The 17,511-nt window shown below is 42.0% G+C and overlaps 1 protein-coding gene across 1 annotated transcript; it reads left to right on the forward strand.

Annotated features, from left to right (window-relative positions):
• Positions 1-422: 422 nt before the first annotated feature.
• stk35 (serine/threonine kinase 35) lies at positions 423-8,944 on the forward strand. Its single transcript, XM_083521410.1, has 3 exons — positions 423-1,328; positions 3,619-4,367; positions 6,740-8,944. Exons 1-2 carry the CDS (start codon positions 779-781, stop codon positions 4,332-4,334), a joined length of 1,266 nt encoding a protein of 421 aa, XP_083377536.1. The 5' UTR covers positions 423-778; the 3' UTR covers positions 4,335-4,367; positions 6,740-8,944.
• Positions 8,945-17,511: the final 8,567 nt, after the last annotated feature.

Here is a 17,511-nt window from a genome sequence, read left to right on the forward strand (position 1 = left end):
TATTTTATAGTGATGTCGATGTAAGAAATATTATTATTCAGTCCTACACAATTTCCTCCTGAATATGAAGCCGGAACAGGATGAAGGAAAATGGGAAGCTTTTCTTGAATTGTTTAATTGATTATCACCAGAAGGATCATGACATGCACATGTATGACTATGAAATAGTGCATGTTTTACATTGACATTTTTTTAAATACACATCTAATAATCTTGAGTTAGAAACTTTTTTTGCACGATCAGCTTTTATTTTTTCCAATAAGTATTCTGTAACAGCTTTATCACACACACACACACACACACACACACACACACACACACACACACACACACACACACACACACACACGCTACAAGCGGGTCTTCTATAAAATTCGCTTTGAAATAAATAACCCCCCCCCCCCCCCGTTCCTAAAGTGAAACCGGACGGTTTAGACTATTTTATAGGTATATAATGTTTTTTTCCCATACAACGCTACAGGTTATTAAAATAGTTATTACGCATATTTAGTGTGTGTATGTATTTGATTTGTGGTTCATTTGCGTTTTTGTTTGATCGTTTCGGTTGTTTGAAATCGGATTTGTCGTCGTGCCCCCCCTCCTGTTTCGGTGAAATGGTAGGTCTTAGTGGTAAGCCACGCCCACTCGTGGCGGGTGATGCTGTGCTTGAGAATGGACGCGTTATTGTGGAGGTGTGCGCGTGGGGCAGAGGCGTAATGGCGAGGAAACGAAGCAGAAATAACACAAGATATAAGACTAATAACCGGTCGATAAAGTGATGAGAACGTATTTGAAGGTCTATTTTCGGAGACTCATGGAGTTACGCAACGCGACGCGGAGGCAGTCGGTGTTGAGGAGCGGGAGGCGAGGCTGCAGGAGATCCGCCAGCGCGACGGAGCAGGATGCGGGGAAAGTGCTGAGGTCGCTGCTGCTGCACGGGAACGAGCCCGGTGACGCGACCGCTGAAGAGGCCTGCTTCGGCCTGGCCGCGTCCATGCGGACGGGCCTCAACCGTGCCGGCGTGGTCATAGCACCTCGTTACAGCCTGCTCCGCGAGGTCGGCCGGGGAAGCTACGGCGTCGTCTACGAGGCCGTGGCGCGGAGATCCGGCGCCCGCGTGGCCGTCAAGAAGCTCCGTTGCGACGCGCCGGAGAAGGTCGAGCTGGCCCTGGCCGAGTTCTGGGCCCTGGCTTGCTTGGAGAAGAAGCACGAGAACGTCATCCAGCTGGAGGAGTGCGTCCTGGAGAGGAACGGCATGGCGCAGAAGATGAGCCACGGAAACAAGAGATCCAAGCAGTATTTACGACTCGTGGAAACTTCATTGAAAGGTGAGCTTCATGCACGTCCAATGTTACGCAACAAGCAAACACACACACACACACACTGTACCTACAATAATGCATCATCTCCAACATGCATGCAGTGGAAACTCCATCAGAAGGTGAGCTTCATGCACGTCCAATGTTATACAACCAGCTGGTAGACTGTAGCTAAACTCCTTACACACACACACACCCACACACTCCTCACTCACTCCTGGTGAACCTACATGGTCATCACAGTGGTGCATCATGTCCATCATTGCATGCGCATAAAACTCAAACTTTTCTACGTTTCATATGTTTACAGAGCACTTCCTGTGCTTTCACTTCCTTCACTTCATGAAGTAACGCACTCCAACATAACCTCAGTCATGTTCCTCTGTCTGAACCTCATGCACCAGGTGGTAAACGTGGGATATATATATAATCGAATACGATTTCGTCCATGTTTGTCTATTAGAAGTGTTGTTTTCCAGTGTAACGTTGTGCTCTGGTGTTGTGTAACGGCCTAAACTGGAGTCTACAACCTGTAAAGGAACACAGTGTTCCAGCATTCTCACATTAACCCTTTCCTAACCAGATCACACCCAGTAAACCTGCCCATGCCCTTCCTCGTGCCCTGTTTTCATGGTTCTTTACACTTTATTGGAAAAACGACAACATATTCAGATTCACGAGATTATGAAATTGCTCTAGGAAGCTTTCTGTGTCTTTCTGTGACCATTTCTTCTTTCCTCGATCTGTCTCTCTTTCTCTTGTTTTTGTTATCAAAGCTGTTGAGTTGTGTGTTAAAGTGAGGCCCTGGTTAAAAATTGTCCCCGTAAAGAAACAACCGGAAACATACCACAAACAGGAGTCATTTATACTTGTTTGGATATTTCTACTGGATGTTTGTGTTGATCAGCCGGAAGGGTGTTGTGAAAGGCAGGTAGTGGTATAGGTAAGGAGACCTGGGGTGCAGTCAGCGTTCACATTCATCCCAAAAGTGTTCAGTATGGATGAGATCAGAGCTGTATAGCAGGAACCTCAAGATCTTCCTCTCCAAAGCATGTTAACCAGATTTTCATGGAGCTCACATTGTGCACGGGGGCATCGCCATGCTGGAGCAGGTTTTGTTTTTCCAAGTTCAAGTGAATGCAAAATATTATAGCGCCATCTAAAGACGCCCTGTACAGTTGTGTTCCTCCAGCTTTGTGGTAACAGTTTGGAGAAGAACCAAATATGGCAGGAGAGGTCAGGTGTCCCAATACTTTTTTCCATATAGTGTAACTAATCCATGAGCTTGACAACCCGAAACATATCTACTTGCCCGTGTTTTATTCGCTGATTCCCTTTCTAATGATACAACCAGAGTCTAAACGGTATTTCCTGAAATAAGTCCAAACACAAATTCCAGTTTGCATCTAGTAAGCATTATTCATGTTTTGTGAGATCAACACTGTAGTAATGACGTGACGTTAAAAGACGGATGTGAATAAACAAGCAGCTGCATGCTAAAGAAAGACTACAGCCACCCCAAAGCAGTCAAACTGGACTAGCTTTCTATTTCAAGCAGCACAAAGCACTCCAAAGCACACTCCTGTGTTATATCAGTGCTGAAACATTCATAAAAGATGAGTGTCCTGTCAGATATGTGATGATGTTTAAAAACAGGCTTAGCAGGAGAACTCCAGAGTGTTATTCAGACAATGTTTTTTTTCTTTATGCGAAAGATAAAGGCTCATCAGTTTGACACCAGTTCAGAAGCTCAGAAGAATTGCCCAAGGCTTTTTTTCCCTGACACTGAACAACACCGCTCAGCAGCGTAGGCAAACACGCAGCCGAGCCAAATACAAACAATTAAATTGTTTACCGAACTTGTTACTTCAGTCCAAAGCGTTCCTCCGCCCTTTCAGATGTTGCCTTACCACTTCCCCGAGGGAGAATCTCTACCAGCACGTTAGAGATTCCTTTCAGTTCCTAAGCTGGAAAAGTAAATTCGAAATGGAGATCCAATGCAAAAGCCAGGTCCGATACTGAAACTAGATCAGATCCACAAGTAAGGTCCGATGCAGAAGGCAGATCCGATTAAAATCTCCTGTTCAAAACCACAAAATATTATCTCTAAATGAGATAAATCCAACCAACTAATATTGATTCTAAATTTCCAATTATTTTCGAGGTTCCAAATATTCCCATCTGAGAAATTTTGATACACACCTTTAAGTCAGCAGTACCACAAAGCAAGAACGTATTCTGTCTATTTTTAATCGGTGTCTAAAAGGTTCTGTTATTTATCTACTTGTGCCACTCGCAGGCGAGCGTATCCCCGGTTATCCCGAGGAACCGTGCTACCTCTGGTTCGTAATGGAGTTCTGCGAAGGTGGCGATCTTAACCAGTACATCCTGTCACGACGGCCCAACCCGCAAACCAACAGGAGCTTCATGAAGCAGCTGACCAGCGCCGTGGCCTTCCTGCACAAGAACAACATCGTCCACCGCGACCTCAAACCCGACAACATCCTGATCTCGCATAAGTACGGCTCGCCCGTCATCAAGGTGGCCGACTTCGGTCTGAGTAAGGTGTGCGCGGGCCTCGGGTGCGTGGAGCGCGGGTCCGAGGGACACGTCGAAAAAAACGTCAACGTCAACAAGTTCTGGCTGTCGTCGGCATGCGGGTCGGACTTCTACATGGCGCCCGAGGTATGGGAGGGCCACTACACGGCCAAGGCAGACATATTCGCACTCGGCATTATCATTTGGGCTATGCTCGAGCGGATCACGTTTATCGATGGCGAGTCGAAGCGTGAGCTCTTGGGCACGTACATCCGTCAAGGCACCGAGATCATGCCAGTGGGCGAGGCCCTGCTTGAGAACCCCAGGATGGTCCTGCATATCCCACAGAAGCCACGTAGCTCGATGTCCAACGCCATCCAAAGGCTCCTGTATGACATGTTGGCTGTTAACCCGGAGGACCGACCAGACGCTTTCCAGCTCGAGCACAGGGCGGAACAAGTCACATGTGCCACATGAACCAGACCAGTCGAATTCCAAGCTGAATTTCAGGTGGGTGTGACATGTGATTATGGGGTACTGAATAGAATAGACATGTATTGGAGGTCCTTGTTGGTGAGACACTCCTTAAATTGGGAAGTGGGTGTTGAGTGGTTAAGGCCCTGGGTTACTCATCGGAAGGTCAGGGGTTCAAGCCCCAGCATCGCCAAGCTGCCACACTTGGGGCCCTTGAGCAAGGCTCCTAACCCACTTTGCTCAAAGTCGCAATGTATCATGGCTGACCCCGTGCTCTGACGTGTTACAAAACAAGTCTCGAAACGTTTTGATACCAACTCGTTTGTCACGATTTGTCTGTCGGATATTGAAAAACAAAGCACTGAACTGTATTGTGCTGAGAATTTCTGCATGGCTTTTAGTCTTGTACACACTTTAGTGATACTTGACCAATTTTAAAAAAGGTGTGCTACACCACACCGCTAAATGCTAACCCTAACCCTAGAGTTCCTGTAAGGTTAGCCATCCTGCACCGGCCGAGGGCATGACTGGGACTTGAGTCAGATTTTTACAGACCAGCGTTAATCTTTGCTAGACTGCACACGTCTGCCCGAGATTTTTCCACCTGACATCCTTTTGACATGTGCGTCTTTTATGCTTTCGACTATTCCGGAATTTCTGGCGCCGCCCTCCTTTGTGTATCGTCTTAATTAATTTCAGAATGCTGATGGCTGCAGGGGTAGAGTGTTTTTGCCAGGATTCGCCCAGCTCCATTGAACGTTGTTGACATTTTTCACGTGTGATCAGATAAACTCGACCTGACACCTTTTGTAGAGAAGAACAGACTCCCACATGATTTTTCACTTTACATCCCTGAGATCTAGATTAGCATTACTAGCCTGCATGAGACACGGCGGGGGAAAAAAATAGATGGTGTGAGGTTATTACCCAAGCATGCAGGACAGACAGACTTATACCCTTCACACAGTGACTGTCAGCACACAGTGCTCCTTTATCACAAGGATAAAGTCACAATATCTCGAGTATCAAGAAAAACCTGCGGAAAAATACGAGGTCCTGGGGGACTCATTGATTCAGCAAACATGCTGCTATTTACTAGTTAGCTTCAAAATGTATGTTTCTTGAAGTTTGTGAATGCTTGCTAGCCAAAAAGTTGCACGTTTGTCATCAGTAGCATGCTGATGAAAATAGTTCGCTGGACAGTGTGTTTGCGCAGCTACGTTCACTCGCACCCTGCTATATAGGGCATTTATATATTTGCCCTACTCCCCTGTCTTCATGCCCCTCAGTACTAAGATAAATTCGAACATCAGCCAAAACAAAGCTGTCTGTTCACACAGGGAGGGGTCCCGAGACAGGGGATTTGAAGTCTTCCCACCCTCAGAAAATATGACAGGGTTGTGGGTAATTGCCCCGCCCCATTTTCTCAAACCCGCTCCCGCTTCTTCACCACTGTGGGAAGCCACTGAGCGCTTGCGCCTGGAACATTCTGTCCTCACGCAGTCGGATTCGTTGTGTATAGGACACGCCACTGGCCCAAACCCCAGGCTTTATCTGGGGCTTATTGAGGGATCTACAGTGACATACTCGATGCAGAAAACAGATCCATGGCCTGTGGGAGGGGTGCACTTTTATAACAGCTTTTCTTTTAGACTTTCGTCTTCGTTGCCAAGAATCACAGGTTGCATGTACAAGGAATTTGTTATTGTGCTGGTGCTATAAAAAAATTAAAATTAGGAAAATAAATAATAGAGAAAGTTTGTGCAGGGTATGTAAAGTGAGGCAAGAGATCGGTTTAGCAGTTTATCATATTATTGATCATAGAGATTTAGTTATTTCATTTAAACTTGGAGAAAGAGGGTTGGGATATAAAAATTCATTCGAAATTGGTTTCATTTGTAAATTTCATTCATGATGAATATGATCCATCTATTAATCAGGAAATTTGTAGCAAGAAAAGAATCGGTTAGCCTTGATTTTTAGAATCTCGCCCAATAGAATGTAGTCGTCGGATTAACGAGACTTCATCAATTATACGAATGATGATCATGTTCAGTAACAGTTGTAATAATAAAGTTGAATATCATAAAGCATTTCGCTGTTATACTCTGTATGAATATGTATGTGACAAATAAAATTAGAATTTCAATATAAAAAATTATGCGCATACTGATCAGGCAGGACAATTTTCTTTATCCCTACTATTATTATTATTATTATTATTATTATTATTAATTTGAGTAAATAGTCAAATTAAAAAGATATAAAATGGAGAAATATAAGTTGTGCTGAAATTGTATCTAACATCTCTGGTTCCTGAGAAAAATCCCTCTTGTTTTGACTTCAGTACTAAATTAGGATTCTTTTGATCAGATCTCATGATCATGGTTGGTTTCGTGTCTCTCCAGGTTCGAGAGCAGCGCGAGCTTCCGGTCGCTCGGCAGGATGGAGAACAGGAACTACGGATCTCAGAACTCTGAAGCATGAGTCAGTGCAAGGACAGGAAATTAAACTTCCCAGGATGTGATTGAGATCAGCCGGTTTGCGGCAAATCTCATAAGCGGTGTTGCCTGGCGTTTCTGCGTATCTTCTGTTGTTTTTTTTTTTTGTTTTTTTTCCCCCCAACGCTCTTCTTTTATGTCTTATGTCAGAACACCTCATGGGTTTTGTGCATTTTCTTTTCTTTCTCTCGTCGTATCGATCGTTCCGCTGTCCGGTATCACAGACAGGAGAGAAGACGACGTGTTGCACTTTGTCCTGGTCACCTCTTCACTTCTCATGACCTTAAACAGTGTCTGATGACATCCTTCTGGGTTCTGGAACGATCTGTGGGATGTTGAGAAATGTTCCAGAGTCAGCATGAGAGAAACAATAGACAGTGAAAGACTGTAAACTGTGAACAAAGCAATGTGAACACTCAATTGTGTGTGTGTGTGTGTGTGTGTGTGTGTGTGTGTGTGTGTGTGTGTGTGTGTGTGTGTGTGTGTGTGTGTGTGTGTGTGTGTGTGTGTGTGTGTGTGTGTGTGTGTGTGTGTGTGTGTGTGGCTGAGAAACACTCTTCACGGTTCTGGTTCATAGACTCCCTCCTGTGCCTTATTTAATGTTTTTTAGATAAATGGCAGAAAAAAAAGGGACCAAGATCGAATACTTGAGGACATTTCATTTTTGATATGTGGATTTTCTTTTTTCCTGCATGTGTACAAATTTGCATATTGTAAAATATGCATGCATTCATTGTATTCCTTGTTTATTGTTGCGGAAGATTTCGGGTTAAAACGTATGAGTTGGTCAGAAACATAAAACATCACGAGCAGTGTGGCAATATAAATATGTGCATTATTTAGCCAAAAGTATTGGCGCACCTCCTGATTTTTCCTGTCAGATGTGATTCTTCTCCAAACTGTTGAAGGCACACTATTGTATAAGACGTCTTTGGATATGGGAGCGTTGAATTTTCTCTTCGCTTGAGCTCGAAGACCCGAACCTGCTCCAGCCTGACGTTCCTTGTGCACAAATCTGGCTTCATGAAGATCTGCTTTACAGGGGTAGAAAGTGTGTGTGGAAGATCTTCTGCTATAGAGCGCCATCCCTATTGAACACCTTTTGGGATGAATGTGAACGCTGATTGCACCCCAGGAACCTCCTCAAATCTCCACAAGCACTCTTGAAAATCTAGTGGAACATCTTCCCAGGAGAGTGGAGGATATTATAAAAGGAACTAAATGTGGAATGTGAAAACTTCACAGACTTCACGTGGGGGTTTGTGACGTCGGCAGAATGCGACTCTATTTCCAAAAGTTTGCGGACACCTGGTCATAGACAGTATGTGCTTTTTGAAGATCGCATTCTACATTTAGTCTTAATTTGCTCTTCTAATTCCCTCCACTCTTCTGGGAAGATGTTCCACTAGAACATTTGGAGTGTGCTTGTGGAAATCCGTGTTCATCATTTACACAGGTGTTTGTAAAGTCAGGTGCTGATGTAGGTGTCGGTGAGGAGGCCTGGGGTGCAGTCAGTGTTCAAGTATTTGATAGTGGCTCTGTGGTGAAGGTTGAGAACGTTTGTAGTGGAAGTCGTCCTGCACAAAGCCCTGACCTCCTACTCTTCCTCCTCCTCAACCTCACTTAATACCTTTTGAATTGAACTCGACCTGGAACTTTCTTCACGTGAATGAACACTAATTGCCCCAGCAACGCCACAAACCCTGGTGGAAAGACGTGGAGCTTCTGATTAATACCCGTTCATGGTGTGTATCATTCCTGAGGCTGTGTAGATCACGGGTCTCATTCCTAAATGAAACGATTCACAATCTTTCCCAAACATTTGATTTAATGATCGTGATTATTTTCCTGGGTCACGTCAACGGTTTAATGGTTCTACCTCATTTCCCCCCCAACACACACACACACACACACACTTTGTTTTCCTCACACACACACACACACACACACACACACTTTGTTTTCTTCACATTTTATTTTTACTACACGTCACGCCGTCTTTTGTCCCTTAAAGATTGTTAAAGAATTTCTTTTTGTAAATCTGTGTATCTCAATGTGATTCGAATGAAATTTAAATGCTATTTTTTGACAATAAAGATCTGAGGAACGATATTGAGTGCCTGTGTTTAAGAACCATGTCGTAGTTTCTGCAGTTTTCCCAGATTCCTGCTCATTCGGAGTTAGCGCTACATCAACCTGATGATCTGAATAATGTGAAGGAATGACGAACGTTTCAGCAGGTCGGCCCCTTAATAGGCAGCTGTATTCGCTCGATAAACACTTTCAATCGTGCAGAAAGTCATCTAGGATTTGGGCAAACATGGGATATGAAGGTATAACTCAGGAACGTGTGATATCAGGAACATGATCAACATCAGGATGGCGGATTTAAGCTGTATTACTTTCTAGCTGCAGTGTCCACTAGCTAAATGAACCAACAAAAATAAATGACCACATGATCTGTTTGATCAGCAGCTGTGAAAAACGTGTTTTTAGAAAGTGTTTTTATTTCTTTGTTTATTTATGACTTCTGAAGAAAAGACGTGTTCGCTGAACGACACGCTTACCGGGACGTCCTTCGATGTTTGCCTTTATTTATTTATTTATTTATTTATTAAACCGCTTCAGGATTAGGAAAAACTCATAATATTGCTTTTTAAACTGCTTTTTCTACATTGCCAGGATGAAAAAACCCTTTTGGTAAAATGTTTGCTAGCTGGCAAAGCCGCAGATTAGAAACCAAAAAGATTTCGTGCCGCGAACGTTGCATTTCACGCCTACAGATTTTACTGTGACTTCCTTTAACCCTTAAACTACTTTCTGCACTTCATCCAGAGTCAGTAGATGTTGGTTTAGTAGTAACACCATCAAACACAGGAAGGATTTTGTCAAACTTTCGAACTCGCTTTTCTTGTGCTAACTTCCATGTTACAATTTCAGCAATTTATAAAGAATTATTTAGCAATTTAGACTATTTTCCCTTCGCAGTTCCTTTTATTTAATGTAAGATAAATTGAATTATTGTCAATTTATTTATCCTAATATATATATATATATATATATATGTTTCTTCCTTTCGCTCTGGACTGTACATGCACCAGTTTAGATGTTGATAGGTTTAATTTAATAATTAACTGGCAAATAAATAAATGATGGACTTGATACTAATAATTAAAAGCAAGCCTACAACAAAATTTTTTTATGTATATAATAATAATACAGTATCTACACCAACATTCTCCTGCCATATGTGGTTCTTTCCCCAAACTTCTACTGCAAAGTTGTAGGCAATCCATTGTAAACGAAATCTTTGGTTGCGGTAACATGACATTTTTCCTTAAACGAGGAGACCCAAACCTGTCTCAGCCTGACCGTGTGCACAAAGCCTGCTCCATAAACATCTACTTTCCATCTCTTGCTGTTGAGCTCTGACCACAACCCTACTGAACGCTGACTGCACCCCAGGTCTCCTCACCACACCTACACCAGTACCTGATTTGACGAACACCCTTGTGGCTGAACGGAGCACAAATTTCTTCACTTAATTTTTTTTTTTACATTATTAATATTATTATTCTTTTCATGTATTACATTAAGTCTCTAAGCTCCACCCACACCTTCGCCCAATTAATCATTTGCGTTCTTCTTTTTATTTGTCAGTGACCCGTTGCCATGGCGACACTTCCCGGTTGCGCCTTTTTATTCTCCGAAGCTCAGTTTTGTTTCGCACTTGATCGCTGAGGCAGCATCGTCTAAATCAGCATGACCTTCATGTTCAGAGGGTCAACAACCCTGTAAACACCAGAGGGAAGGGAATCGGCGAGGTCGTGACACGTCAGGATCGTAACGAGACGATCCGTCCTTGGACAGAGGAGTAGCACTGAACTTCGTTATAATGAGTACTTGTTACCACCAGGCGTTTAATACGGCGCTCTGAAGGGCTTTAAATAACAACAGAAACGATTAATGTTCCAAGAAATATATATATATATAAATTGGACAGACATAAATATTCAAATAAATCGCTTTGAAAAAAGAATAGAAGGTGAAGGGAAACAGGATATGAAAAGTTTAAATTCTCTTATAGCAAAAAACGAAACAAAACGTAAAGCATTCATCAAGGCAGCAGTAATCAGGGGTCTGAGCACTCGCTTGTAAGTGTTTTCGATCTCAGAAGCGCTAGATATTACCACAGAAAAACAGAGTTCGAACAGAACTCACTGCTGGAGTCAAACCACAGTTTTTAACACTAGTAAAAACCAATTGAGCCACCGGATCCAACAGCTACTGCATCTCCTTTATGAGGGGGTTTATCTTTTATTATATATCAATAGCACTACAAATTATTGACAGACAGACACTTCAGCTGAACCAGGACTCAAACCCATTTGGGGATTGTCTCTTTCTTAGCGCTCAAGGCTGTGGGGCGTCGCTTTAGCACTATTCCTGAATTCCATTACAGTTTCTATAGACACACAAAGCCACCACCAATTAAGTTCCTACCCAAGACAGTTCTAGACATCCAACCCACTGAGCCATCAGAGCTGACAGCTTGGACTCCTATTTAAAGTGGGTTATCTTAAACCTCAACCTGCTGCTGGATTTAACACGAGTGTCCACAGACTATTTTCTTAAACAATTACAGAAAAGCCGAAGCAAAGGAATTCAGCAATACTGACATCATTAATGATGCACAGATTTCAGCCTAAGTTCTCTTCCTACAGATCGAACAAATGGCCACCAAAATATTAAAGTGATATGAACCAATGCTGATGAAGATTTGACTGTTTTTGGAGAAGTAGTAATGGACCATGAGTTGTTAACCAGTAGGTGGCGCTGGCAGGAAACGTGTTGCACAGGGGGAAACTACAGAACATTAGGCAAGTGGTTTCAATGTAAAGGCTGATCGGAGTCTAGAAGATTCGTCAGGTGAGTTGTTGAATGCTGAATGAGGATATTTTATGTGTGTGTCTGTAAAACAGGGAGAGTCTAAGCTCGTCGTAAGTCTCGGTCTTCTCAAACTCAAGTTCTTCAAGTGACATCAATCCAACATGGCCGCTCACGGCATCAGTTAAACAGTCAAACACATTTGGGATTTGATCTCATGACCTTCTGATCACATGGCCAACATTTTTACCACTAAGACCTACTTAAAATGTTGAATTTGCAGGAATGTTTAATATTTGATATAAAAAAAAAAAAAGAAATAATTCTATTACTGGAAAGATCTTCATCTAAAGCGACTTTTTTGATGTTCATGTAGTAGCTCATGCTCATCTGAGCTCCCTAACTGATCTCAGTTCCTGCACTTGTATTGACTCTTTTTATTCTTTCAAAACCTTGACTTATTTCAAATCTGCATTTGGATCCCATTTCGCCTCATTTCTGGATAAAAGGCTTCTGCCGGGGCGAAGACGCAGGAAATGGAAGTGCTCACAATTGTATCGGTAATGGATTTGGTTTACGAAGTCGCTGTCACCGCGACTCCATCATATCCACCTTGTCTTACCTAACCATGCTATCAATTAGGGCAAGACGAAAATATATTTTTTTCAATTTGCATCCTCTGGAACAAAAAACAAAACAAAAATGAGTGAATAAGGACCCGGTTACATACATCCTTCAGGACATTGTGTCCTTAATGGATATATTTTTCATGTCAAGTCAAAAAAGAAAAAAAGTGAGCTCTTGCTAGTTGTGAAAAGAAGAAAAGGTGTGAAAGGTGTAGCTCAGACTCTCTCTCTCTCTCTCTCTCTCTCTCTCTCTCTCTTTCTCTCTTTCTCTCTGATTAATCCATTAAATACAACCTGTGTATCAGATTAAATCTTATCAAAGTCAGAGTGAATGACGGAAAAAAGAGAGCGATGCTTTCTGAAAAGGCTGAAAAGACGCAAAACCTAATGGAACACGTGTATTATCCGAAGCCGTCGTGTTCTCAATCCCACGCCATGGATACAAACGAGACGAGGGGAAAGAAGAGACCAAATACTAAAACACACGGAGGTTAAAACAGCCATGTGTTTGGTTTTCTCTTTGGATCCTGACAATCTGAAAGCACATAATGAGTCATATTTGAAAGCAAAGCCCCTGTGACACACTCGGGGGGGGGGGTGCAGGAAACTAATCAACGCCACTGTGGTGCGAAACGATCAGAAGAAGGAGATGTTTAAAGATGGGAATGGAAATGATCTCAGTGTCACAGTGATTTTAGATTCTGGATTCTGATTGGTCAGAGGGCGTTGGTTGTTTTTTTTTTAACAAGCCGCAGGTTTGTGTTAAACCGCTCGTTAATGCCGTGAACGTTTCCATGGAAACAGTTTGTTCACCAAACCCTTATTATAACCTAACGCCAATTTTTTTTTCATCAATATGTATATGTATCAGTATTATTAATATATATATCAATCTTAATATTGTTACTTTTCCAGCAGTATTGTGTTTTTGTGCTTGTGCTTTCTCAGGTTTGATGTTGGATGTTGGATGTAGGGGGCTGATGATGGTCACTGCACCGTGTTGTTGAACCCTTGAGCACTTTCACACTTGTAGGAGGCTTCGTGCCCCACCCCCCTCCCCTACAACCCCCTCCACTCCCCTCCCCCCAGTTACACATCTGCCCCATGGCTCAATCTTTCCCATTTGTATCACCTTTACCACCCGCCTCTCTTCTTTTCTCCTTTCTTCTCCTCTCCTCTTATCCCTCCCGAAAACAGACCTGGGGCATCTCTTCATCTCTCCATCTCTTCATCACTCCATCTCTCTAATCCATGACTCTGACTTGGCTTAAAGGAACTCCAGCTTGTGGGAGGATTAGATGCTGATTTCAAGGTGACGCTGTTGTTGTGCACAAAAACAACCCCGAACCGGTTCTCCAAGCAAAGAAAGTCGTGATGTCTTGACTGGTTTGACTGAATTTAACTCACATGAGTATCTGAGGACCCGATTCATTGCTGAGAAATAGAAGCAAGGACCAGTGCAACAGCGCCCCCTAGATGCTTCTATGTAGCAGTTACACATAATGGTTGTGTTGATTTATATATATATATATATATATATATATATATATATATATATATATATACTGTAAACCTCTTTCTCTACTATCTATCTCTTTTTATCCCCTTTGAGGCTCATGTATCTACACAAGTGTGCATCTAGGTTTTCTCCAGGTTCGCCGGTTTCCTCCCACCTCCAAAAAATCATGATGGAATTCTATTCTATTCTATTCTATTCTATTCTATTCTATTCTATTCTATTCTATTCCAGCTGTGTAAGTGTGTGATGTCCATCTCATCCTGGATGAACTGTGCACTTGTAGTGCTTTTTCAGCATGTTTCTGAGATTCATCTCGACCCTGACTGGGATAAAACAGAGAGAGAGAGAGAGAGAGAGAGAGAGAGAGAGAGAGATTGGTTTTCTTTGCAGTTTGTTGCTTTTCGGAGATGGCGGTGATGAGGCTCACAGGTCCATCACTGGTGTTTGAATTTCACCAATATTAATGGTGAGCAGAAGGTTGTGAGATCAGAGCTCACTGTCTGTGCTGTGTAAAGTCAGCCTGGCTCTAATCAAATCCTCACACCATCTCCCAAACCATGAGGTTTATTTCATGGAGATGAATAAAAATCTTGAATTTCAGATTCTCTTACCGAACCACACCGTCAGCACCGTTTCATCAACACGTCCCGTGTTTTTTTTTTTTCTTCCTCTGTCCATCAGGATCGATCAAACCACAGCATCACCCACAGCCGAATTACCTCTGTGGCATGTTTATGACGTCGGATTAGCATATTTCTCCGTGTGGAAATGCAATGCAGTCATTTTTACGACTAAATAAATAAGTTTTATCTGTTCATACTGCAGTCTGATCCGTTCTGTGTGCTGCGTTTACACCGAGGTGCTGTTTCTCCTGAATATATCTGCTGCTCGACTGAACGTGTGTGTGTGTGTGTGTGTGTGTGTGTGTGTGTGTGTGTGTGTGTGTGTGTGTGTGGTGTTGGGGGTGTTTATTTTCCTTTGGCCTACAGCTCAGGAGGATTCGTCATCTTCGAAGAGATTTTTATTTTATGGAGCAAAATTATTTATCTTTATACATATTTATATGCCGTTAGGTTTTACTGCCTTCTGGTATAGTGAGGATTTGGTTTTAAATATGTTATTGGCTTTAAAAGGTAAAATGAATTTAATAAAAAATGATAAATAGCAACAAAGCAGTATACACAGTAAAACATAATATATTTATATATACAGAATTTAATATCTTTTTAATATATTGCAATATACATTTTGCTGTGTTTAAAGGTGTTTAAAGAAATAAAACTTAATATAATATAATATAATATAATATAATATAATATAATATAATATAAGAAGGGCTTTTAATCGATTCAAATATTTAATTGCGATTAATCGCACGATCGTCATGAGTTCACTCGTGATTAATCGCAATGTAATTAATTTGATCTGTTTTAAATGTAACTTAAACTCAATTCTTTAATCCACATGTACACAGACAAATATTGATGCTTTATGCAAATGTATGTTTATTATTAGTGAAACCAGACTCAACACAGAACGCAGACAAAATATTTTTGAAAATGTTTTGAAGTAATTATGGTAAATGACGTAAATCATCTGGACACCAAACAGAACTTTTGCTGTTTCCACACGGACAGTTTTAGTTGGCGGATGTGTGCGTCATGGCGGATGTTGGTGCTGATTTGAGAATTGACATCAGTAATAAACAAATGCTTAGTGATCTTACGTGACTTACGTTTGACAAATGGCTGCAACATACATACTACAATACTTCGAATAGTTTATTTGTTTGTTTTTTTTCAATCTTCACTCTGCTCCTCTTCTTCTTCACCACCAAATCCATCCTACAGACCACCATCCAATGCTGTCTAGCTACACTGTTCCCTGCCAACACCTTACAGTCTCCAATCTCCTTCAGGTTGCATCTCCTATATAGAACATAGTTCACCTGTGTGCACCTTCCTCCACTCTTATACGTCACCACTTCATCTTACTCACTTCAGAATCTCCTCCATCTCACAGAGCAGTGCATAAGTGAAGATGACATTTATTATCACCCCTCTGACCTTCAGTTTTACGTTCATCACCCTATCAGAAACTCTCTTAACCTCCACTACACTCTTACTGTACTCTTCCTTCAGAATCCCCCCTACACCATTTCTCTTTCCATCCACACCATGATAAAAACAGTTTAAACCCACCTCCAATGTTGCTGCCTTACTCTCTTTCCACTTGGTCTCCTGAACACACAACATATCTACCTTTCTCCTCTCCATCATATCAGCTCCCTCTCTCCCTTTACCAGTCATAGTACCAACATTTAAAGTACCAACCCGAACCTCCACTCTCCTACACTGCTCCTTTCCCTGCTCTCTCTGTAGATGTCTTCCTCCTCTCCTTCTCCTCCTTCTGCCAACAGTAGCAGAACAAAAACATAAGGTCAAAGGAACTCTCAGAGACAGGACTGCGGTGGAGGGCTCCACTGCAGCCCTCCACCGATCCGAGCTTTATGGATCTTCCCGAGATGATATGAGGAAGAAACCTTTAGAGGAACCAAACTCCATCATCAGGGCGAATGGAGGAAACTCATCCATCATCAGGGTGACACTGAATATTCATTCATTACAGTTCAATCCTATGAGTTTATACTGTTTATATTGATTATAGTCAGATTGATCTTCATGGTTCTTGAGTTCAACTTTCCACAGTTTCCACATGGATCTTTAGGCTGTTCATGTGGAACCATCCTCAACTGTACCTAATGATCTCCAATCGAAGAGAACACCAGCCAGAAGTGTGAATCCGGCAGGTCCGCAAAGACGAATGGGACAGGATTAGTGTTTTGTACTAATAATAATAAATAATAAATAAAAAAATAAATAATTGCAGTAGTTTGAGAAGTCAATATGCTGTTATTGGAAAATAATTCACTTCACTCTCATATTCATGACACCAGACATCATTTATTATTTTCCTCCAACTGCATGTGACAAAATGATGTAACACAATTATTTTACATTTTTATTTAATTGAAAATTGATGTTTTTTTTCCCAAGTCTTTTATTTCCTACTTAAACTTTCTGACCCCAATAAAAAATGTTTTTTAGCTTCATCAGATATACAAGTATTTAATTTTGACTCATTGCTTCTTTTTCCACCAGAAACAGAAAATTGCAATACAGGAAATGTGTATTATTACTGAAATTTGGGAGTCATATCGGTTCTAACGTAAGTGTATAACATCTTTAACATGCTGTTGCCGAAATCGACATCACATCCGCAGCATAAAACCTTAGGACGAATCTATGAGGGGAGTTCTGGCTCTGTAAGATCGTCTCGGTTCTTGGCTGCTCTCCGAACGCCAGAACATCAGTCGTGTGTGTATCGCGAGACAGCAGCACGCCCACGCGCAGCAACACAACAACCCTGAGGTGTCGAAACACTCAGCGCTTTTATAAAACATAGAAGAGTAACGATGGAGAGTTCGGTGAAGCTTAGGAAGCGCATCCAGCAACCACAAGCTCGGGGTTTAAAACAGAAGCTGCACGGTAAAGTGGACTTAAAGGAACAGTTTGGACCAAACAGTACGGACGGAATTAAATCAGCACCACAAATGTTATCAATCTGCCATGGCATGTCTGTTCTCC

This window comes from Silurus aristotelis (assembly GCF_946808225.1).
Source record: "Silurus aristotelis genome assembly, chromosome: 19".
Lineage (NCBI taxonomy): Eukaryota > Metazoa > Chordata > Actinopteri > Siluriformes > Siluridae > Silurus > Silurus aristotelis.